Source organism: Phoca vitulina, unplaced genomic scaffold, assembly GCF_004348235.1.
Source record: "Phoca vitulina isolate PV1807 unplaced genomic scaffold, GSC_HSeal_1.0 scaffold1, whole genome shotgun sequence".
Taxonomy (NCBI): domain Eukaryota; kingdom Metazoa; phylum Chordata; class Mammalia; order Carnivora; family Phocidae; genus Phoca; species Phoca vitulina.
Window position 1 is genome coordinate 77,074,063 of NW_022589704.1, and position 24,860 is coordinate 77,098,922.

Sequence of the window (24,860 nt, forward strand, 5' to 3'; positions counted from 1 at the left end):
TATAATTATAATTTAATTACAAGAAATAGCCTGTACGTAAGTAGTGTAAACACAATTGGGGGAGTGACCCTTTAAGTTACTTTAAGGTACTCAGAGGTACCTGAAAATTTCCTATCAATAACTAAAATGCTGTGCAGAAATCCTGTCATTAAAGCAGAAGCTCAAAGAAATCTACAAATCAAAGCCTTGATAATCTAGAGATACCGCGTGGCAAACACGTCTATTGAGAAGCAGCCTGCAATTCACTTTCCATGATCTCAGATTGCCATTTCTTTACCTACTTCCATCATTCTAAATTAGGGACATTTTAGTCTATGGTCAGTGTTGAAATATTGTAGAATGGGGTTTTGTTTTACTGAAGGCAACTAAAATGTTTGACATAAGTTTTTGCATCTGATTTTGTAGGGGAAAATTTTTTAAAAGATTCTACCCACACTCCTGCCCGCTGCATAGCGAGCTCCCTGTGATAGTGGCATGGAGGAAGGTTCTTACTGCCTGTCTTGAGCTTCAAATGCCTCATCTGTAAAATGGGGATAATCATAACCTACTTCATAGGGTTGATGGGATGATATAAAGTCCGTAAATTAATAACTCACATTGGTGCCGGGTAGGCTGGGTTCATGCAGGATGGAAATCAAATATGAGCCAGGAGGAAGTGAAAACAGAGTTTGTTGAAGATACATGTATATATAGAGAAATATAGACAGAGCATCCGGGAGGCTTGGAAAGGAAAGGAGCATGAGTCTTGTCTTTGCTTGGGGTGTGGGTTTTTATTGTCACTTTTGGTCTGGTGCACATGGCCTCTTAGGCATCCAGGAACTGGCCAGAACAAGGACAGGGTCCTGTTGTCCCTCATGAGTCACTCATTCCCTGAAGCCAGGGGTCTTGGCATCAAGGTTTTTGGAGTCAGTGGTCTTGAAGAACGTTTAGATGACCCTACCTAGTCACTCCTTAGATGTTATCTATTGTGCTGGAAGACTCCAAAGATAGCAATATTTCTTTGTCCCTTACAAGGAGGAAGTATGCTGTTTGCATTACAAGGCAGGTGTAGAGTGGGGTGGGGGTGCAGGCCCTAGCAAGAATAGAAGTTGGAGGGGCGCCTGGGTGGCTCAGTTGTTAAGCATCTGCCTTCCACTCAGGTCATGATCTCAGGGTCCTGGGATTGAGCCCCGCATTGGGCTCCCTGCTCAGCGGAAAGCCTGCTTCTCCCTCTCCCACTCCCCCTGCTTGTGTTCCCTCTCTCGCTGTGTCTCTCTCTGTCAAATAAATAAATAAAATCTTAAAAAAAAAAAAAGAATAGAAGTTGGAAAAGGAGCAAAGGAAAAAAAAAAAAAGAAGGCAAGGGGTCCCTTTAGTTTCCCTGTCTGGACATAAAAGTAAGGGTTGAGTAAGCATTTATTCTCTTTCCTTTCCCTTTATGGCCTCTTCAGAGCATACTGCTTTGCTGCCCTTGACTGCTCTTTGAAGCCCCCAAACGAAGCTTAGATTAATGGCTGGGGTTGACCTTCAGGTCTTAGGTCCAGCAGAAGTGGGCCACAGAGCTGCCTCGTTCTTTCACCCAGCCTCCTAATTACAAGAAATGGCACAAGGTACCTTAAAGCAGAGTTAAATTGTCATCTCTAAGGTATAGTTTCAAAAGTTCCTTGTTCTGCCAAAGTGCTGAGAATGCACACACTATCCAGTGCTCTGGATTAAGGCAATGAAAACAATTCTTCAAAAACAAAAAAACAAAAAAACAACACCAAACTCATGTTATGGGGCTGGGATGGCTAACCATTAACATCACACCCAGTAATCATAAACCTTGGTCAATTAACCAACCATCCTAGAACTTAAAATCATGGAACAAAGAATAGATAGATTTTGATGGGAGCAAGAGTGTCTTTCTTTTCAACAAAACTGAGCTTCTGCACCAGACATCGCCTTGGAGACTAGCCTGGACCCTTGTAGGCTGGGTGCCTTAGCAAAAGCTCTGGCATGTTTGGTGAAGGGGGTGAAGGAGAAGAAAGTATCTGTAAGAAAGCGGGGCTGGACTGTAAACATAAAGGATGCCTAAGAGACCTTTTTGCTTAGAGCAGCCTTGTGAGTGGGCTATTCACCCATCTACCCTGGGAAATCTGGGAAAATAATCAAGTAAGGGTTTTTTCCTTCTGCAGTGTGGAGAAGTGCATCGTTTAAGTCATTGCAAACTCGGTGGAGAGAAACAAACTCAAATCTATTGGGAGTGATATGTTTCTCTGGACATTCCATCGTCACTTAGTCCACTTAGTACAACTATTAAAATACCAAATTTACACCAAGTTGGGCATTCACTTGTCTGATCTGGAAGTGAAACTGACATTTGGAATGTCTGCTCCCGCACAGCTCAATATGGTAGCCACTAGTTATGTGTGGGTATTTAAATTTAAATTATTTGAAGTAAAATAAAATTTAAGCATTTAAACATTAGATAAAAAATTCAGTTCTTCCGTTTCACTAGTCACATTTCAAGTGCTCCATAACCACCTGTGACTAGTGGCTACCATATTGAATTGCACCCATAAAGAGAATCTCCATCACTACAGAAGTTCTCTCGGACAGCAGGGGTTTAGTATGTGCCATTATTATGCTTGTATACTATGTTGTACTATGGTATCTTATTAATTCTCCAAAATAACCCTGAAGGGTTTCATTTCCATTTTTCGAACGAGGAAAGACTCTCAGATGGTTAAGCCATTCTCCTCTCATGCAGTAGCCACTGCAGACCTGACCAGAGGTTAGTGTTCAGTGAATGGACAGCTGAGCTAGCAAGTGAGAGGCCCAAGACTGCCTGAGCCTGAAGCCCGAAAGTTCCAGCAAGAACAAGGTTCTGTTCTGCTATTAATGCATTTTAAAATCAAACATTTGGGGGCGCCTGGGTGGCTCAGTCGGTTAAGTGTCTGCCTTTGGCTCAGGTCGTGATCCCAGGGTCCTGAGATCGAGGCCCGCATCAGGCTCCCTGCTCATTGGGGAGTCTGCTTCTCCGTCTCCCTCTGCCTCTCTCCTCTCTCTCTGCTTATGCTCTCTCTCGATCTCTCTCTCAAATAAATAAATAAAATCTTAAAAATAAAATAAATAAAACATTTGTGAACTCTCCCTTCTCCTTACTCTACTTTCATGACGTAATATTAAAATAGTCATAAAATACAACAATAAAATACAAATAATAGAGTAAAATAATAAAATACACATAACTAAAATTTCTTATAAAAAGAGAAAGTATATTCCAATTTTAAAAGGACAGGGTCAGTAAGTGGATGTTGATTAGAGAGGGACTGGGGATGGCACAGGTCTCTTTGGAGGTGGTAGAAATACTCTAATATTAGATTGTGGTTTAAATTGTGTTCTGTAAGTTTACTAAAAATCATTGAATTGTACATTTAAAATGTGTGAATTTAATGATATATAAATTATGCCTCAGTAATGCTGTTTTTTTTTTTTTTTAAATAACAAGATGTAAATCCTAAAACCCTGGGGCAGCCAAAAATTTAATGCTGAAAAGCTGCCAGAATTTTAGTGAGTCAAAGATTAGTTGCTGGCATTCCCTGAATTTCCCTAATGGTGGTAAAAGGTGAGGTTTCATTTCAAACCAAACACTGGGAAACTCTACAAGGTGTACATTATTATCCTCATCTCTCAGGGGATGAAATGGAGACTTAGAAAGTTAAAATAAGTTGCCCAAGATCCACAGCCAGGAAAAACTGGCTAGAGTGTTCAACGCAGCACTGGCTGGCCCCCCAGCCCATGACTGCTCTCTCCCCTACGTCGTGCCCCGCCTCTGGGAATGAGAAGAAGCCCTTCCATTGTTCGACTCGGGATCACTTTCCTTCTTCCAGGACAACAGCAAACTGATTTTCCAGTGTTTCCATCAGTGTTTTGTATTTTGTACTCAAGATTCATGAAAGGCACGAAGTCTGTTTTCAATATTGAAAAAAGGGCGGAAAACGGGTCTGAGCCTTATGTTAATGGAAAGATTTGCATTTCTTTTTTTTTAAGATTTATTTATTTATTTTAAACAGAGCGTGAGTGGGAGGAGAGGGGCAAGGGGGGTGGGGAGAGAATCCTCAAGCAGACTCCCTGTTGAGCGCAGAGCCCAATGCAGGGCTCCATCTCAGAACCCCCAGATCATGACCTGAGCTGAAACCAAGAGTCGGCTACCTAACCGACTGAGCCATCCAGGTGCCTCTCTTTCTTTTGATGTTCACTAGAATCCATTATGTTTTGGCTTTTAAATGACATCCCTGAGGGATGCCTGGGTTGATTAAGCGTCTGCCTTGGGCTCAGGTCATAATTCCAGAGTCCTGTGATCAAGCCCCACATCAGGCTCCCTGCTCAGGAGGGAGTCTGCTTCTCTCTCTGCCCCTTAACCCACTCTCATGCTCTCTCTCTCTCTCACACACACTCTCTCTCAAATTAATAAATGAAATCTTTAAAAAAAAAATGACATCCAAGCATATACATATACATCTGTCTATATACATATATTTATGAAGAGACTTATGGCAGTTGCTTCCATTTCTCTCCTGATTTAGTTGGTTCATTGGAGACCGAGATGGGACTTGCCATGGTGTTTGCTTAGGAACTTTTGAGGCTAGCCTCTGTCATGCCTCTTGCACAGGTTTGGCTCAGCCGATAAGCTGGCTAGCTTGCTGTTTGCCCATTTTATGACATAGAATTCCGGAGGATGGAAAGCTGGTGGGGCTGCATGTTCCAGCCTTTGCCAGAGTTGGTAACCTTTACATGTTCACTTATATCCTCTTGGCAGCCCACCTTGTTCTCTTCTTGCCAGTTCCCTGTGCCTGGTCGTAAATGTGTAACCAGCTCTCTGGCAGCCCGCCCCCTCCAGCCCTCAGTTTTACCAAGCCTGCGATAGCCCCTTCCCTTCCAGATCCTTCCTCTGGTCTGGCCCAGGCAGTCTCCTCTTGCTGCTCTGTGGCTTCGTTGTTCTTCTCTCTGAACCTTTGTACACCACTCAGCTCCTTTTTGTTTTCTTTTCCTTCTTTCTCCTGGGCTATGTCTATACTCTCTTTCACCCAGTTGAAACAAAACAAAACAAATAAATAAAAACAAGAAACCATTTCTTTGCCAAGCCAGCAGAACACGTCCACGAGCCAAATTTGGGCTCTTGATGGTGGACTTTGGTTTTCCCCAGACCCTGAAAGACAGCAGCAGTGATTTTCCTATTCAAAGCAATGTAGATGGCATTGAAAAAAAGAAAGAAGAAGAAAAACCAGAGTAAATGTCGAAATGATGTAACCCTGGGATTATGAAAACGAATATCCTAGTGCTTTATCTTTCCCGCTACCCATAGTCTCAGAAACAGGGAAGTAAACAGAAACTTCTGCTTTTATGTGTACTTGGCAATAGTAGAACTTATTAAGTAATTCTGAAATTTCCACCGTTTTGTTCACATTTCAAAATCAAGTTCATTTGCAGGAATCCTTTGAGTTGCTTCTTGTGTGCTCAGAGATGATGGAATGCCAGGATGAAAAGTCGTTAAGATAGTTTCGGGAATGAGCTGTCTCCTCGTGTCAACAGTAGACTGCCTATTTTAGTCGTTTGCCTCACCGCTGCAGCAGGCAGCCTGCCTGCTCCTGAACCACGGTCACCAGCCTCCCCAGCACATGTTTGCAAAACACGGCAAGTGCCTCCTTGCTGACTTCACGCAGCATAATCATGTGCTGGTCCAGACCTCGGCACACAGCCAGTCCAGTGTCTTACAATGATCTACAGCATACATCATACTGCCGCAAAGCATCACCTCGCGCTAACTCAAAACTGTTCTCGTATATATTTTAGAAACATTGTTTCCTTTCTCTCTTACTCTGGATTTTTTACAGGTATACCTAACTTTGGACAAAAGCTGTGTTCTAAGAGAACTCATTAAAAGGACTTCAAGGTAGCTTTTTTTTTCAGCAATGAGGGATCTATAGAATAGTCAGTCACCTTGCATTGATCCATTTTGTAGGTCCAGATTTTCCCCCAGTACTTTTGCACAGAGGAATTTGGTTATAATTTTTGTTTAACAAATCCATTTCTTCTATAAAGGGCACTTTCAAAAGTGCTACATTAAGTGCATGGATTTGGGCACATTGTAGTTATCACACTTATAGTGTAATCATTTTGCAATATATAAGTGCATCAAATCAACAAATTTTACACCCCAAACTTACATGTTGTTATATGTCAATTATATCTCAGTAAAGCTGGGAAAAAAACATAGTATTTTCTTGGCAACAAATAGAATAAGAAAAATGAATACTTGAGATGGGCTATTGTGCATATATAAGTGAGTTGAAAAAATGATTAGAGTCTGTTAATTTTTTTAAAAATCAATGTAGAGCTCTCCGGACTAGGAAACAGGGATGAGAATGGCCATTTATTATGTACCTGCCATGTGCCAGATCCTGGAGTAAATATTTTAATATCAAGTGCAGCTCAGTGTAGGGTTTCAAACTGCTGGTTCTAAAGTTCAACTGCCCAAGTTTGAATCGAAGCTTCTACACTGTTACAAGGATTCAGAGAGATGAGGTGTGCAAAGCAGCTAGTTCTTGTGCTGGTATGATAGTGAAGGCTAAGTCAATTAGCTGTTCGTTATTCTTTGAAGTAAGTGGTGTCCCCGTTGTGCACATGAAGAGACTGAGTCTGGAGTGGCCGAAGTAACTTGCATACAGTTTTCTAAAGTAAGTTGCAGAAGCAGAATTAAGAACCAGGGTTCTATTGGGCGTTCTGATAAAACCTCTCACCAGGAGTTACTGTCCTAGGCCACCAGGGAAATCTGTGCTAACCCTAACATTTCTAAGTTTAGGAAAACTTTCAAAGGATCCATTTCAGCAGTCAACCATTCTTAGAGTTCTTTTCTGCAGTGGATAGCAGATTCTCAGCTATATGGATAGGTCTATGCTTTTCAAAATCTGTGCATGACTTATGAAACGTGCCAAATACATCAGTTCTATCAATAATGCTGCTGTGTAAATGTCATCATCTATGCAAATATCAACTTGTAATGCCAGCTTGAGGATATCGTAAGGGTGACGTTCCTTTAGCAGCCAGAAGGCAAACTTAAAAGGAATTTTTTTTAACTTTTTAACTAGCTGCTGTAGTTTTCATCTCTTCTTACACCATGAATACCTAGTGATGCTGGGCGCCCCCAGTACCTTGGACACATCTGTCAGGCTGGATTTCAGTGTTGTTCAAATAGCCTTCCTAGATGTGTGCTTCCGTTAAGGACATCCTTGTTTTCATCTTTAAGGTTCATGGCTTGGTAGCCATAGTGACCAGGTATGGCTATTGTAGGACAATGACTGAAGTTTTGTTTTGTTTTGAGAGGGAGAGAGGGGCGGAGGGGCAGAGGAAGAGGGAGACAGAGATTATTAAGCAGGCTCCACACCCAACATGGAGCCCGACGTGGGGCTCTATCTCACACCCCTGAGATCAATGACGTGAGCCAAAATCAAGAGTTGGACACTTAACTGACTGAGCCACCCAGGCGTCCCAATGACTGAAGCTTTAATAGTGAAAGAGTTCAATGGTGTGGATACTAGAACTGGAAACTCATTTACTAATGCAGGATTCTGCTTTGCTGTATGGAAATCTTAGATAAATCGGTCTTCTGTAGCCCAAGATATGGGTAGAGTTTAGCTCTTATCATATGCAGAGTCTCTTTTTCCTTTAGATGTATATATAAAAGGGAGAATGGAATGAAATTTCAGGTCCACAAATGAATATGGGCTTAATATAAAAGATAGCATGAAACAAGAAGAATTGGAGCTGAATATCACATAATTTTCATTGTAGTTCACTTCCTAGCACTTGATCTAGTCAAAATATTTTCCTTCACAACATTGCTACCTTCTGAATTACTAAGATAATTAACTATATCCTGCCGTCTGAACATACATCTGCAACACGGGCGCAGAGTGCGTGCACTAAACCCTACGCAAATGAAGACAACTCACTCCAGGATGCTTTATGGATGTGACAGTTGAAGAAGCTCCACATCACCTCATTTAAACCCCTCTGGGTTGTCCTTTCCAGGGCTCAGCGGATTCCTACACGAGCAGGCCGTCTGACTCCGATGTCTCCTTGGAAGAGGATCGGGAAGCAATTCGGCAGGAGAGAGAACAACAAGCCGCTATCCAGCTTGAGAGAGCAAAGGTGATTTTCTTGCCCCTCTTTGATTCCACAGTGGCATGTTGCTCAACAGGTATCAGCTGTCCATCCCCTGCCTCAGATTCCTCTGGAACAGTCATTTAATGATCATCCTGATAAGGCACCAGATTGTAAGGCTCCCTGACCCATTCACCCCCCAAGAGAGGTTCGTACCATTCCCAGGGGGGCCATTTCCTGAGACCCTGACCCCTCACCCTTTGTGTTAGCTTTGGTGGTGAATTATTGGGCACCTTCCTACTTCACAGTTGTGGCTAATATTAAGCTTGCCACTGCCAGTGTTGGCAGAGAGCCTTCTAAGGTGCGGGTTGTCCTGCCCATTCCTTACCCCTCATTCTCTGTGCCATCAGCCTTCATTTCGGGCTACTCGTGCACTGTTGTTTCGTGGGTCTCTCTACTGCTCCCCTCTTGGTTTCAGTCTCCTACCTCAAGTTCAGCATGCGGTTTGGAGCTGTGAACAACTATTAGCATTTCGGCAAATTTGAGCAATCAGAGGTGTTGCCAAAACAGAACTTTAGATGTTCCACAGAGGGAGAGCCCCCACCTGGGGATCTCTGTACCTACAGAGCGGGCAATAGGGAGCAAACTGCATTTTTGAATCTTAGAACTAGAAGAGTCACTAGAGATCTCCTCTTCTATGCCTTTCAAACTGTTTTTAGTTAGTTAGTTTGTTTGTTTTAGCATAGACTCCTTCTATCAAATGAAGTTTTATACAAAATATAAGACGGGGATTGTGGCCAGCCTCTCTTCTTTGCCCTCCATGACGACTCCTAAGGCATATTGATCCAGTCTTTTTAACTTTTAGACGAAAAAATGAAGCTCAAATAATATGAATTCCTTCCTTTTTCTGTTTTTACAGTAAACTCTTATAACTTATAACTCTTTATAAGAGCAGTAAGAGGGGAACGATGTCAATAATGAGGCGTCTTCCTTTGCTGTGACACGTGTTATCTGTGTCTGGTTGGCTGAAGGGGGTGTGGGGCAGTGCCTGTGAAGGGACATGGGTAAGACTCTAACTGGGGTCTTGCCTCAACTCTTGCTCCCTGGTCATGTTCTCAGCACGAATAAATGAGCCACTAACAAAGCAGCCCAGGATTGCAGGAACCTTGTGTTCTCACTTGTGGCTAATTTTTGTTTTAGTTTTCTTTTAGAGTGTTTTGTGGCCTTTGTGGTCACCCAAATGGCAGCCAGCAGCACCGTTAGTTTAGGCTGCTGGTTTGCTTAGCTTCTGCGAGGCTGCACCCGCCCAAGAGCACTTTGCTGAGGAGGAATTTGCCTAAAAAGAGTTTCAGAACCAGCTTTTGTTACTTAGGGAGAAGATGGTGCTCGTCCTTCTGGTCTACCCTTAACTGGCCTTTCTTTTTCCTGGCAGGACAAGGTATTCATTCTACTGAGTGGGATTCCACAGGTTTACAGATCTGAGGCTATTTCAAAAAATATTTATTTTACTCCCACCACCACCTTTTAATTTAAGACCTAGCACACATTTCCTGTATCCCAAGGGCACCTATCATCATTTAAAATAGCAAACATAAGTTTTAGGAGCAGAGGGCAAAGCAGATAGCTCCCTCCTGTCTTTGCATCCCTCCCCAGCACTGTAGGGTAGGATTCTTTGTTTGGGATGTTGGAAAGTAGCACAGGAGGGGGAAAATGGTTAGGCTGATTGGGTTGAATCATTTTTAGAGTCATCACTGCAGATTTCTCTATGCTGCCAGGGACTGTGAAACCCATTTGAGACACCTCTTTGGAAAGTGGTCTCCCTTCCTGCCTGGTACTATCAATTATCTTATTATACTTTTCAATATGAAAAATCCCACTCTGTCTTCTTCCTCCATCCTTGTGCCATGGTTCTACCCCCAGTCCAAGCCTGTAGCATTTGCCGTGAAGACGAACGTGAGCTACTGTGGTGCCTTGGATGAGGATGTGCCTGTTCCGAGCACGGCCATTTCCTTTGATGCCAAGGACTTTCTCCACATTAAAGAGGTAAATGTAGGACTCTCTGCATCCCTTAATCTGCCATAAGGCGAGAGCCGGGATTGGCTCTGAACCAAACTGAACCAAGAGGAGCCCTGAGGAGCTGTCAGTGTGTTACCTCATTTAATTTGCTGGGCTTTCCAAATCCATTGATTCTCACTGAGATTTAGAAGACTGAGATCATTGCTTGCATGATCACACATTTAAAACATTGGATCACCGTCATCATAGGGTGGATTTAGGACAGACCTGTGGTCCCCTGGTCACCTTTTAATCACCTTGTACGACTGCAGAGCCACAGGTCTGCAGATCCAACTTAGGGAAACATGAGTTTGGTGGCATGGCACCTACCCATGAGGGACCATTTACAAGCGATATTGTAGTTATAAATATCTCTGCTGTAATCCTGTGGACCTTGACCTTCGAACCAACACTAGAGAGTATAATTAATAATTAAAGTGTTAAAGCTAAGAAGAGGGCAGAGGACTTTGGGAAACAGAAAGCTTAAGGGATCGAGAGGTACAGGGAGGACCTGAGGCCTTGCAACTTGAAAGGTGGAATGATGACATCAAAAACTTCCATTTAGTCAACCTAAATTGAAATCCTACTTCATCTCAGACATTGTGCTGGGCATCGAGAGATAGAGATGAAGGCACACTGTCCCCGCTGCCCGGGACCTCTGAGTCTGGGGGGAAACACTGGCAGGTGCCTAGTTTCTGCCCTGGATGACAAGTTCTATTGTAGAAAAATTGAATAGTTGTTGTGGGAACCTGAAGAAAGAGCAGAAGGGACCACGTGGCTGGGGAAAGGAGGGTCAGGGGGCTGGGAGCTCTACAGAAATGGTGAAGCCTGAGGGAGTTCAGGCTGGCTGGGTGTGGGGGTGGATCAGGTAGAAGGAACAGCCAGGAGCAGTGCAGCCTGGCTGGAGGGTGGGAGGTAGGGAGTGGTCCAGGGGATGGGCCAGGTCACAGAGGCAGGGCCTGATAAGAAAGGACCTCTTTGGCCCTGACAAGAAGCCTGGACTTTGTCACCAGGCAGTGGGCTGGAGAGGAATTTTAAATACTAGACAGGTGCCACCAGCCTGTGTCTTAGCATACTAACTCTGATGATCGAGGGAGTGTTGCAGAGGCTGGACCGAGATTGCAGCAGAGAGGCTGGAGAGAGGGATCAGCTTGGAGGGAGAGTGAAGAGGCAGACAGACAGGACTGGGAGATTTCACATGGGCCACGCTAGTGGAGAAAGTGAAATAGAGAGAAAGGAAGGATAGAGAAAGGCCAGTTTTACAGCTCACGAGAAAGAGTAGAGGGTGGTGTCAGCTTTTAAAATAAAGAAGGCGGGGGGCACTCTGGGGATGAGCGGGTGGGAGTATGAAGAGGGCAGGGAGGGGAGAAGCCTTGCTGCAAGATGGATGTGGTTGTGAATTGGCTTTTAGGTACACTGTGTCTGGGGTGCTGTGAAAGCCCCGTCAAGACACTTAACAGGCCTTTACCCACATAACCTGGAGGCCAGAGGAGAGGAATTGCAATTTACTCTTCCTAAAAGCGTTGAGTTGAAAAGGAGAATGCATTGTAGCCAGAAAAAGGTAGTATAGAATCAAGGGAGTGTTTTTAAATGTTTATTTGCTTTTTTATTTTTTTTTTATTTATTTATTTATTTATTTTTTTTTTTTTAAAGATTTTATTTATTTGACACAGAGAGACACAGCGAGAGGGAACACAAGCAGGGCGAGTGGAGAGGGAGAAGCAGGCTTCCCGCTGAGCAGAGAGCCTTATGCGGGGCTCGATCCCAGGACCCTGGGATCATGACCTGAGCCGAAGGCAGACGCTTAACAACTGAGCCACCCAGGCGCCCCTGCTTTTTTATTTTTTGAAGATAGGAAAGATTGCAGCATGTTGTCCATGCTGAGCTGTTGAACCCAGTGAAATATATTGGAAGGATCGCAGATTGAGTGAAGGGCTGGAGTAGAGGGGAGGGACGGCATCTGGAAGACGGACACAAGGATTAGGCCGAGTCAGGAGCACAGTCTTGCCTGCCTTGTTCTGCAAGGAACTTCCCGACGGGGCTGGTGGCATACACTGGCAAAGTAGGCAAGCCCTCATGCCCCTCCAAAAAAGAGAGTGGGACAGTAAAGTGAAACCGGAGGCAGTGTGGTCAATAAAAACCCATCACTCAGGGGCGCCTGGGTGGCTCAGTCGTTAAGCGTCTGCCTTCTGCTCAGGTCATGATCCGGGGTCCTGGGATCGGGCCCCTCATCAGGCTCCCCACTCGGCGGGGAGCCTGCTTCTCCCTCTCCCTTGGCCTGCCGCTCCCCCTGCTTCCCCTGCTTGTGCTCTCTTTCTCTGACAAATAAAATCTTAAAAAAAAAAAAATCACTCCACATCGCTGAAATACCTGCACTTACCCCCAGTCTAAAATGAGATGCACGTGGTAAATATGTAACAATTTTGCAAATCGTTGTCTTTGAAGCTCTGCATTCTACAATGGCATTGGTGACACCGAGACATATACATAGTTTTAACACTTCAACCACTTGATAGCAAGTAGGTCAAACATCTGGATGTCCACAGATGTCTGTCTTTGCCTTGTGCCCATGTGAGCTGGGTGAGGCTCTATCTACATTTGTTCCTTTGTTCAGGTATTCATTCAAGATACAGTTCTTGAACATTTGTGTTCAAGTATGTGCCAGGCCCTGGCAGATGTTGTCTGATAGCTATCAATAAAGACAGATTCCCTCCCCTCGTGGGCTGAAATTCTAGTGGGGAGACAGATCATGAACAAATAAATAATTCCAAATTGGGGGGAAAAATGAAGCAGATGCTAAAAAATTTAAAACATAGGGATGAGGCTGTTATATATACTTTTAAATACAGGGGTGATCAGAGAAGGCCTTTTGGACAATGTGACCTTTAAGTAGACACTTGAAAGATGAAGAGGAGCCAACCTTAAAAAGAGCAAGAGGAGGTCTTCTAGGGAGAGGAAACACCATGTGCAAAGGCCCTGTGGTAGGAGAAAAGCCTGGCACAATCAGTTAACTAGAAGAAAGCCATATGGCTGTAATGCAGTGAGCCAGGGACCTAGTAGCAGGAGATAGTCGTAGAAGTAAGCAGGGCACAGGTCAAAGAGGACCTTAAAGTGATGATGAGACTTTAGATTTTATTCTGAGTGCAATAAGAAGCCATTGAAGACTTTAAAAGCAAAGGAGTGGGATGAATTTATTATTTTTTTAAAGGCTACTCTGATTGTTGTGGAGACCATGGATTGGGGTGGGATAAGTATGGAATCAGGGAGACCATTAGAACCATTCTAACAGAACTGAGCCAGCATGGCAGCAGTGAGATGGAAAGAAGTAGACAGATTTGAGATCTTTTGCAGACATTCAGTGAAGAGTGGTGGTGATGGACCAGGCGAAGAAACTAAGAGTGAGGGAGAAATCACGCATGATCAAGGAAATCAAGGTTTGTGAATTGAGCAATGGGGATGGAGAAGACTAAGGTGGGGAAAGGACAGATGGGGAGGGGACATCTCAAAGGACATATCAAGTAGAAGTTAGATATAAGAATCTGGAACTTCGAGGAAAGGGTTGGGCCAAAGATGTCGTTTTAGGTCATTAGTTTATGTGTGGCATTTAAAGCTGTGTTAATGATCGAAGTCACCTAAAGAGGGAGTAGAGGGAGAAGAGAAGGCAGCCCGACATCAAACCCAAAGGAATTCCATCCTGCAGAGGTGGGCTACGTGAAATGACTCAACAAATGAGGAAATGGAACAGGAGAAGCCTGACATACAGGACGAAAACCAGGACAGGGTGATGCATGGGCATCAAGAGAGGAGTGTGTCCCAAAGGAGGAAGTGAATGCTGTGGTGAATGCTATGACATGTACCCTAAGATGAGGAGTGAGGAATGGACGTTGGGTTGGCAACATGGCGGTCAGCGGCACGGAAGTCATTGGGACGATTGTCTGGAAGCCAAATGAAGGGGGATGAGGAGGGAAGGGGAGTTAGGAAGTATGTTTAGCTAGCGTAGAGCATACTTTCAAGGAAGTTGACACTGACCAGGTAGTATACTGAGGAGGATGTGAAGTCAAAAGTTTTCTTTCGAGATGGGAGCTCCTGGAGCACCTGCACGTGCTGATATTAACAGAGAGAGGGAGGGTTGATGGGAAAGGAAAGATAGGCAGAGAAGTACAGTTTTTGAGTAGGCAAGAAGGGTGGGATCCAGACCCCCAAGTTGGTGGGGGGTAAGATTTTTGATAGGAAGGGGACCACTACTCATTGTAACATGCTGGGAGAGGATGGGTGCAGACACACGTGGTTCAGAGCCTTGCTAACAGGAAGCTGGGGTAGCAAAGACTTGATTTCCATGTCCTCAAGGTGTATGAGGTGAGGATATCCACATTTGCCTGGTAAGCAAGGACCCCAAGCCTGAACCATGTGCCCCAGCATCTGAGTGGTTAAGTGGATTGTCTCACCATTTCCATCCAAAATGACCAAACCTTATTCATTAGTTGCTAACACCCATTGTTTCCAAGGAGAAGCAGAACTCTAAAAGGTAAGAGAAGTTCTCACAGATTTTATGCACACCCACTCACACCCACATTCCAACCTTGCTGTATGTTAATGCTTTCCTCCATTCCATCGGTATTCTCAGTTTGTCCTGTTGGTTGCTTTTTTGATTTATATGTTCCTCGATCAGTGACTTTCTTGTCAGACGGGCAGTTTGATGTATGGTATTGAGCTGGTAATTCTACGTGGATTAGAGCCCTTGTTTTCAGATCTTGAAATATCCGATAAGAAAACATCTTAGAGAAAGTGTTAATCATGTTCGGGAAATGAGAATGAGAAGGATTGGAACAACACTAAGGTGACCTTCCCAGAACCCCTCGCATGCGTTTCTGGAGCATCCACGCAGATGAACACATTTCTGTAATCAAGTTGTCGCCTCTCCTCTCCTCTCTCATCTAGACGGCCATCTCTTATGCACGGCTTTAAGCACTTTTTCAGTAATGAGAAGCTTAAACTCGGAGAAAAGCTGCAGGTCTGCTTATCACATTCACCAAATGATGAGCGTGTGAAGCTCTTGAATCTATGTGGCAACTTCCTGCTGGGTAGTCAGAGAACTGTCGTTTCCATTGAGCCAGATTCTCACTGAGCTTTAGCTGCTTCCTACAACGAAGCTAAAAGATTGGGAAGTTGCCATGAACCATTTCTGGAAGCCCTTTAAGGTCGCTTGGGTACCGTTTAATAAATTAGTGTTCCAGCGGGCTAACTTACGGTTCAGGAAGTAACTTAAACCCTAGGACACTCTGACTCATAGTCTGCTTTGTTCCCACCACAAGAAGATTTACATTCCAGACCTGTGCACCAAAGATTCTAAAAGGGCCTCCTTGCCTTTTATTGATTCCAAAATAAACAGGCCTGTTATTTCAGGCCTGTTATCCTGAAATACAGGATGGGAAGATGGGAAAAATCAAGACTTCGATTGTTCAAGATTTTATATTAGGTCAACTCACATTTCTTTTTTTTTTTTTAAGATTTTATTTATTTATTTGTCAGAGAGAGCGAACACAAGCAGGGGAAGCAGGGGGAGCGGCAGGCAGAGGGAGAGGGAGAGGCAGGCTCCCTGCTGAGCAGGGAGCCCGATGCAGGACTCAATCCCAGGACTCTGGGATCATGACCCGAGCCAAAGGTGGACGCTTAATGGGCTGAGCCACCCATGTGTCCCCCTCAACCCACATTCCTGAAGTGCAGTCTCATACTATGTGCCATGCATGCCTCATGCAGGAGCTGTGTGCATAATAAAGGCCAAATCCCTAAGCCATATCGTTTTGCTTTTGAGTGTGAGGCTGATGCTGAGAATTACTCACAGCTATGCAGAATTTCATGCTGCAGTGAGTTAATGAAACCATTTCTCCTTCACAATGTGTCAGTGTCGTATACATATAAATTTCACTTTTCTCTGAGCTAGGCAAAGTATACTACATATAGTTTTTCATTTCGGAAAAAAAATCCAGATACTTCTTGGATCAATGAGAAAGTTACCTTGCCTAACACTGATGAAGACAAAGTTTTTGGCATCATCTCTGGAGGATGTAAACAATAGGACTGATACCTGCTTTCTAAAAATCACCTACCTGAAACCTTCCCTTGAGAAAGGTGGCTTGGATTAAATATGTCTTCTGATCTAGGCTTCAGCAAATCTGTAATTACAAATGTATTTTGCTCACCCACTGAATAGGATCATGTTCACAGAGTCTTACCCCATACTGGCTGAAGCCTCTGCGTGGATTTATTTTCTGATTTTACGTGTCATGGAACTTTATGTAAATGGAAATCCTGGTGTTCCTATTGGACTTCAGGCCATTTGGAGATTATTTCAAAAATTCCACATATATACAATATGCTTAACCTTTGTAAGAGTAGCCTTCTTTTTCATCAGGTAATGAGATGGATCTGAATTTGTAAACCTATATTTGAAAGATTACAATTCTCCAATGAGAGTAGATTACAGACAATATCATGGAATCTTTACCGGAAATCTTTTGACAAATAACTGACAGTTGAATGTATTTCATCTCAGATTTGTCTGTCTTGTTCTCCAGGGTTCCAGTTACATTGATGCATAGTTTTCCCTCTAAAATCTATTTCTTAAGAACTGGTTAGGGCTTCTTGACAAGGACCAAAGGAATCCAAAGGTTAGGACCCAACTTTAGTCCAGGAATTAGCAAACTGTGGTGTGCAGGCTGATTCCAGTCTGCAGTCTTTTTTTAGAAAGAAAAGGCTAACTGAAACAGAGCCATGCTCACTTTTTTATGTATTGTCTATGGCCATGTGCATGTGACAATAGCAGATGTAAGAAGTTGCAACGGAGACCACGAGGCCTGCAAAACCTAAAATATTTACTATCTGGGCCTTTAGGTAAAAAGTTTGCAGACTTTGGCTTTAGTCTGTGGACGCTTAGATATATATAACATAGTATGATATAATATAAATAGGGTTTATATGCAATATAGTATAATATAAACAGTATTTGGTTCTTCTGGTCCTCAGAAATTAATTAATGGGATGTGAAGATAAGTGAATTACTACTGATAGCAGTTTTATATCTGCATTCCAGAAATATAACAATGATTGGTGGATAGGAAGGCTGGTGAAAGAGGGCTGTGAAATTGGCTTCATCCCAAGTCCGCTTAGACTGGAGAACATACGGATTCAGCAAGAACAAAAAAGGGGACGTTTTCACGGAGGGTAAGGCTCCTTTGTTTCTATAAACTTATTTGGGGAGATGGGTAGAAAAATAAGATGATGTTTTCCAGTTTGCTTATTAAGTTAAAAATGTATGCTTTTGGAGTAAAATGTACTTGTCTGTGTATGAGGCGTTTCTGAAATTGACACAGAGGGGTTTCAGAGAGTTCACTCTCCCCACTGCATCCTCGAGCCTCACATCACGGACATCAACACGAATTCCTCAGTGGAGACTTTTCTGTGGCCTCAGCAAACCTTCCTTGGAAATTAAGCTCTCCTCCACGAGTCATATGAGGCCTTCTTTCTCAGTACAGGTGGGAACCTGGCCTGACCCGGCATCAGGGCCCTTCCTGGTTAACTCTCAGAGACCCCCTTTCAAGTGGGCGTGGAATGCAACGGTACACGTGCCACCGTCCTGGCTCTAGAAACACCTTTCTCCACCCAGGACATCTGCCATCTCTTGGTAATGGGATGGAGACACCGTCTAACTTGGGATGAATCAACCTCTAGTGAACTAATGAAACAGCCACAGAAATCTCAGAGTGCAGGTATTCGTAGGTCCCAGGGATCCCTGGGATACACGCAAAGCCTGAGAAAAGAGAAATCAGAATCATACTGAGCCTGTGTATATTGTGAACCTACACTGAAGCATGAATTTGATATGTATTATCATTTTTTGAAAGACCTAAAATAGAAGCAGGTCTTTCTCTTGACTCTCAACTTTTTCTGTTGGATCCTTTTCTGCTTCAGAAGCTCCTCTGTTCTTTAGGGGTCCTTTTGCCTTTGTCTTAATGGGAACTTCTTAAACAGTGATAAGATATCCCAAAAATATAGTTAGCCCCACTTTTTTTAATTTTAATTTTTAATTTTTTTTAAGTAGGCTCCATGCCCATCATGGAGCCCAAAGCGGGGCTTGAACTCATGACCCTGAGATCAAGACCTGAGCTGAGATCAAGAGACGCTGAACCGACTGATCCACTCAGGTGCCTCGCCCAACTTTTAATTATAAATCTTTTTTAGTATCTAACATGCCTATAATATTATTGATTATTAATTCTTCTTATTTCCTCCTGTTGACTGTTTATCTCTTGCTGCTCCTTAAACAAATCAGGAACATATGTTCCTACCTCAGGACCTTTGCACTTCTTCTTACTGGAGCCCTTTTCTTCATATTTCCACCAGCTCACTCCTTCATCTGCTTCAGATCTTTGTTAAATATCACCTTTCCACTGACCCCTTTCCGGCCACCATCTTTAAAATTGTACCCACTTCCCTTCCTTTATTTCCTGTCCCTCTCCTGACTTAGTTTCCTCCATTGCACTTACTACTGTCAGAAATACTATGTACTTACCTGTTCATCTGTTTGATAGTGATATCTCTGCTAAAATCTGTCTCTGTAAGGAAGGGATTTTGTCTTTTCCCCCTACTGTTGTATTCCTAGTTTCTAGAACAGTGGATACTCAATAAATATTTGTTGAATGAAATAATAAATGTATTATTATCATTTCCAAAGTTGTTATTTTATTATTATTATTTCATAATGTTATTATGTACTGGGGACCCTGGGTGGCTCAGTCAGTTAAGTGTCCGACTCTTGATCTCAGCTCAGGTGATGATCTTGAGATTGTGAGATTGACCTCTTGTTGGAGCCTGCTTGAGATCCCCTCTCTCCCTCTGCTCCTACCCCTGCTCCCACTCTCTCTCTCTCTAAAATAAATGAATAAAATCTTTAAAAACAATAATGTTATTATGTACTTTTGAACTAAAAGAGTAAAACCAAGAGCTCACTTTCTTTATACCAACCCTATGAGGTGTAACCTCTTCTATAGATAGGGAAACTGAGGCTCAAAGACATGAAATATAATATGCCAAGATCCTGTAACTAGCAATTGGCAAAGCCAGGATGAGAATTGGGATTGTTCTGACCTAGGGACGATACTCTCAAGCACTGAGAGGGAAGAACACTGGAGAAATAGGAAGGTGGGTTCCCAAGGGCCTCTGTGGGCTCCTGGGAAGCTTCCAAAGCCACATGAGGAGACCAATGGAAAAATCTTCCATTCTAGGTCACAAATAATATTATTATATTATTACCCTCTTCTCTTAATTTTGACTCCCATATAATCACTTTTTTAAAAAAGATTTTATTTATTTGACACAGATAAAGAGTGAGCACAAGCAAGGGGAGTGGCAGGCAGAGGGAGAGGGAGAAGCAGGCTCCCCACCAAGCAGGGAGCCCGGCTTGAGGCTCGATCCCAGGATCCTGGGATCATGATCTGAGCAGAAGGCAGATACTTAACCAACTGAGCCACCCAGGCACCCCATCATATAATCACTTTTTAAAAAGAAATGCTTCTTCTAGCTCTTACAGCTTGTTTTGAGCTATGTTTGACATCCAACTGATGCATCCAACTGGTGACTGGTATTAGTTAAGCATCAGTTCACAAGAGTGGTTCTGTCCTTGATTTTTCTGCCTAATTTCTGCATTGAATGACTAGGAGAGATACTTTTGCAAAGTATTTCCAGGTCCCAGTTAGTTCCCCACCTTCTCTGAGAAATAATAGGTCAAAGAAAACATTTGGACAGAATCTTGAAGTTCTTCTCCAAAGCAGGATTTTATGTGTTTTGAATTATTCAGTAGGATTTAGGCCAAAGAAAGGTTTGTACTCTCAAGTTCTATTTGCAAGGAATCTGGGGAATGAGTCCTAAGTTCCTTTTCTATATACTAGGAAATCCAGTGGAAACTCTTCTTCAAGTCTTGGAGAAATGGTATCAGGGACGTTTCGAGCAACACCCACATCAACAGGTGAGGGTTTTAGTTTAACTCTTTTTAATGGAATGTTTTTCTTTCTTACTATTTGAACATACAGAAAGTATTTCTACTAATTTGGAAACAATTTAAAGCCTTGATTTAAGAGATTCTTCTACTTAATATTTCATTGCTCATTTGCTTTCTATAGTAATTTGATTCTATTTAAAGGGTACTTATTAATACTAAAAACTCAGAGCATTATAATCTAATTTTGAAAAATCTTATTTACCCCCCAGAGCCAGTAACTGTCCATTGTGCATTTCAATCTGAAGCAAGTTCATTATTCCACCCAAGAAACCAACAGACTTTAAGATGGTGAAGGCCAATTAAAAAGAAAAAAAAGTTGTAGACTCTCAAGAAAATGCTCTGTTCCAGTCTCCATGGGGAACTTTAGGATGGTACAGCCTGGGCTGTGGAGATTGGGAGGGTTGAAACAGAGAATGGGCCTGGATGACCTCATTTCTATTTGGACAGCAGATAATGGAAATGAAGGGATAGTGGTGGTCCAATCAGGAGTTGTTATATATTTGGTAATTATGGAGGTATTCAAGCAGGAATTTTTCTTCTACCACATTCTCTGACTCCTGTAGTCTAATTTGTGCTGGCCCAGAATTGATGCTGATTAAGGCATCCTGTATTACCAACTCAGAAGGACAAGTCCAAGGTCTATCCTGGACTACCATAACTGCAGTAAACGTGATTGGTTCTGGGGTAGTTCTGAGTACTGGGTTCTTGTTGGTGTGGATCCTTCCTGATCTCCCGGTCTCTGAACTGAACTAGGTCTCTGAGTTGTCCCCAAATGGACTGGACCTACTTGGATGACCACAAAACCAGTTTAATCAGATATCGAAATATTTTGCCTCATCCCCATTTATTGGACATTTAGGTCATTGTAGCTTTGCACTATTGCAAACAAAGAACAGGAATAACCGGTTATAAATTTATTTGAAATTAACAACAACATGGTAGGAAATATGTGTCAATATCCTGGAAAGTAGGCAGAAAACTTACAAACACATAAAGGACTGCAAAATTTTCTCATGGTTCATCAAAATTATAAATCCAAAACTAACTAGTGATTGTGGTGAGGATCATTTTTACCCAAATTGTTATTCTTAGTTCCTTTTTATGAAATTTTATTTGTCCACGTTGTTCTCAGCTACACTGTATGCTGTGTCCAGCAGGGAACATCCTATGGCCCATGGCTGGCCCAGAACTTCCGGTGTTGTTATGAAGCGCACCCTCCACACCCATCATGAAATCAGGATATAAGGTCATTCGTACAAGGAGGAAACTGTCTGGGTTTTTTTTTTTTTTCCATTTTTCTGTCATTTTTCTTCAAAATTGTCTTGTCCAGAATGAAATAATAGAGTAGTGTTCTGCAGAGTGGGTAATTGTGAGATGATGAGAATTATAGGGACAAATCGGTACATTCTTCCATCTTTTAAAATCATGTACTATCATTTACAGAGATTACATATTTTGATATGGCTCTCATTGTTGTCTTTTAGCAAAACAGAAGCAAAAAGTGGTAAGTTGTGTTTCCTTTTTAAATCTACTGTTAAGGTTTCTATCCATACATGCCTGCAATGCTCCATTTCAGTGACCCAAATGGCTATAAAATAAGGGATGAGCCTCCTTGGTGGGGACCTGTGGTAATCATTTCTCGTTTGACCTGAGAATTATGAATTCTGTGGCTGTTGAGGAGGTGTGCTTAGCCTCACCTTGTCATGCATGTCAAATCATCTTTTTCAGACGGAGCACATTCCTCCTTACGATGTTGTGCCATCCATGCGTCCGGTGGTGTTAGTGGGGCCGTCACTGAAGGGTTATGAGGTACAAATACCAGTCTGTTATGCTTCAGTTCTTGATCAAGAACCTAAGAGACAGCTGTTGGGAGCTTGCTCCTCCAGGGTCTGCTTACATAGAGGTACTGATGGAGCCAAGTCGCCTCCTGGGAAGGCGGGTGGCACAGTATGGGGCTTATGTGACCCTTCACTCTTGCTTCCTTCTCTGGCACACTTATCACCTTATATGTATCTCTTTGTTTAGAAATATATCCCTTAAAACGTTTATAATGAAATATTCTGGTCAAATATTCTGGTCAAATATTCTGGTTTGCTCTGCATTAAATTCAAAGTGAAGGACTTTATCTGTCTCAACCATTCCCATTACTATTAGAAATAATCAAGTATGGGGGCACCTGGCTGGCTCAGTGGTAGAGCATGCAACTCTTGATCTCCGGGTCATGAGTTCAAGCCCCACGTTGGGCATAGAGCTTACTTAAAAAAAATTAAAAATAAAGAAATAATTGAGTATAAACAGCACAAGAGAACATATGCTAGCAAACCTAAACCCTCAAAGCACCAACAAATCTCACCTTGCTGGGTGCTCAAGATGATGACCTATCCCACGAAATATTTCTGGTGCTTTCTCTGCTTATTTATTTTAAGGACAGAGAAGGAAAAAAACCTCCACTGAAAGTATTAATGAACTTGTTCAGAGATTAAACAATACCATGTAAGAAGGAAAAGAGTAAAGACTTAGATGTCCTACATTTCAGATGTCGCCGTTCTGACTCTGTGCTAGCATAGATAAGAATAGGTGGGGTGGGACATTAAAATCAAAGGTGGGCAACCTCCAGGGTCCTACCATTCCCACTGAGCTAGGACAATCTCTGGCCCATAGTAGTTACTGAATACACATTGATGGAGTGAATTAATGAATCTCTTTGAGGCAGATCTAAGAATCCCATCCCCTTTTGTTTCTCCCCTTCTCCCCACTGCCTGGCTCCCTCCCTTCTCTCCCCCTCCCCTTTGCCTCTCAGTGGGGAATGTCAGAGGAAGAGCAGGAGAGTGATCTATAGAAATGGAAAATTTCTACCAAGAAGCCGGTGGCTAAGTCCAGGGCTGGCCCGAGGAGCTCTAGCTGCTCCTCCCCGGAGGCAGGCACCACTCAGGGGAGCCAAGGACCGGCAGCACTTGCGAGTAAAGCCAGCTTAGTGTGGTCTCTTGGCTGCAGTCCTATCGCCTAAGAAGGGAAGGGGGTCTGCCTTGGGTCTAGTGAACACTGCTGGTTCATTCCTCAACACCCTAGAGGACAACCAAGGGGGAATTGGAGTAACTGTAAGTGGTTAAGCGTGAAACATGCCCCCCATGGTAACCTACCCCACCCCTTGGAGACAACAGACTGTGTGAGGTCTTTGCTCAGACAAAGTGCCCTTCCCTCCCACCTCTCTCACCTTTGACCTCTCACGCTCTGTCTCTGTGCTCTTGTCTCTGCGTGTGTTTGCCTCATTCTTTTTTTCTCACCTCTGCCAAGGTAACAGACATGATGCAGAAAGCCCTCTTTGATTTCCTGAAGCACAGGTTTGATGGGAGGTGAGACATACAGATGTTTTTGTATTTTTATTTTCCTTTAACTGAACATGTGTGACAAATTGATTTGTGGATCTGTTTCCAGTGATTGCAGAAGTTCTCTAATTAAAAGTTAACTCAGTATTCAGGGAAGAATACAATGAAAGAATTCTGAAGGTATGAAGTTAAGAAGTATAGCATTGAATCCCCAAGGGAGAAAGGACCTTGAGAAGGAAAATAATCCATTTGTTTTAAGCAAATGTATGCGTTTGTCTTTATTTCCTTGCTTGTTAGTGAATTCATACCAAACTTATTTGATGAAAAATCTTAGTGAAAATATAGATTGTTTCTGATAAATGTGGTGACTCGCTGGGAACTGTGTATGCGTGTGTGTGTGTGTGTGTGTGTGTGTATGCATGTATGTGTGTACATACGAAGGTATAAAGTACTGAGTTTCCTCAAAAGAAGAGTGCAAGAAATGTTTTCATCATAAGCTTCCCAAAGTGACTATTTGTAGGGAAGAGTACTTGTTTGGATGCTTAGTTCTGGGTTTATTTCACCGAGAAATCACCTTGTATTTTATTGATATATTTTGTACATATCCTGTGATTAACATGGCTCAGTCTTCAGCCATCAAATAATTTTATCATATAAGGTTTGTGAAAAATGCCTAAAAGAGTTTCTGTGTTTTGCAGAGAAATGGTAAAAAGTCCATATTGGCTCAATACTAAGTACTAAGCTCCCTCACAATGCAGAATGCATTCCTTGTAAAAATAACCACATTGCAAATAATGCAGACTTAATAGAAATGAAGAAAATGTACATAGTGTGTACTGAGAAGTATGGGTACATGCATCAAACTACCAAATATTTTTTAAAAATAGCTTCAAATAGGTTTTTTAAAATATGGTATTTTAAGGGCACCTGGGTGGCTCAGTCGTTAAGCGTCTGCCTTCGGCTCAGGTCATGATCCCAGGGTCCTGGGATCGAGCCCCGCATCGGGCTCCCTGCTCCGCGGGAAGCCTGCTTCTCCCTCTCCCACTCCCCCTGCTTGTGTTCCTGCTCTCGCTATCTCTGTCTCTGTCAAATAAATAAATAAAATCTTTAAAAAATAAATAAATAAAATAAAATATGGTATTTTAAGGGAAAAAGTAAACATAATAATGCTTTAAGTACAAACTGTGTATATTTGTCAAAAGAAAAGCCTTCTGGGTAATTGTGTTTAAAATATTCATTAGTTTCTGGGACTACATACAAAGAAACTGAGATTTCGGTTCCAATAATTGAGATTTTAG

At 42.7% G+C, this 24,860-nt stretch overlaps 1 protein-coding gene across 6 annotated transcripts in view; it reads left to right on the forward strand.

The window, feature by feature from the left end:
* The window catches only part of CACNB4 (calcium voltage-gated channel auxiliary subunit beta 4), a 242,662-nt gene that overhangs the window by 181,732 nt on the left and 36,070 nt on the right, over positions 1-24,860 (forward strand). For all 6 annotated transcript variants that reach the window (XM_032410487.1, XM_032410495.1, XM_032410519.1 and 3 more), the window contains 7 exons: positions 8,056-8,175; positions 10,048-10,170; positions 17,273-17,403; positions 20,127-20,203; positions 21,721-21,740; positions 21,965-22,045; positions 23,531-23,589. In XM_032410487.1, coding sequence (XP_032266378.1) covers positions 8,056-8,175; positions 10,048-10,170; positions 17,273-17,403; positions 20,127-20,203; positions 21,721-21,740; positions 21,965-22,045; positions 23,531-23,589 — 611 coding nt within the window. The remainder of the gene's footprint in view (positions 1-8,055; positions 8,176-10,047; positions 10,171-17,272; positions 17,404-20,126; positions 20,204-21,720; positions 21,741-21,964; positions 22,046-23,530; positions 23,590-24,860) is intronic.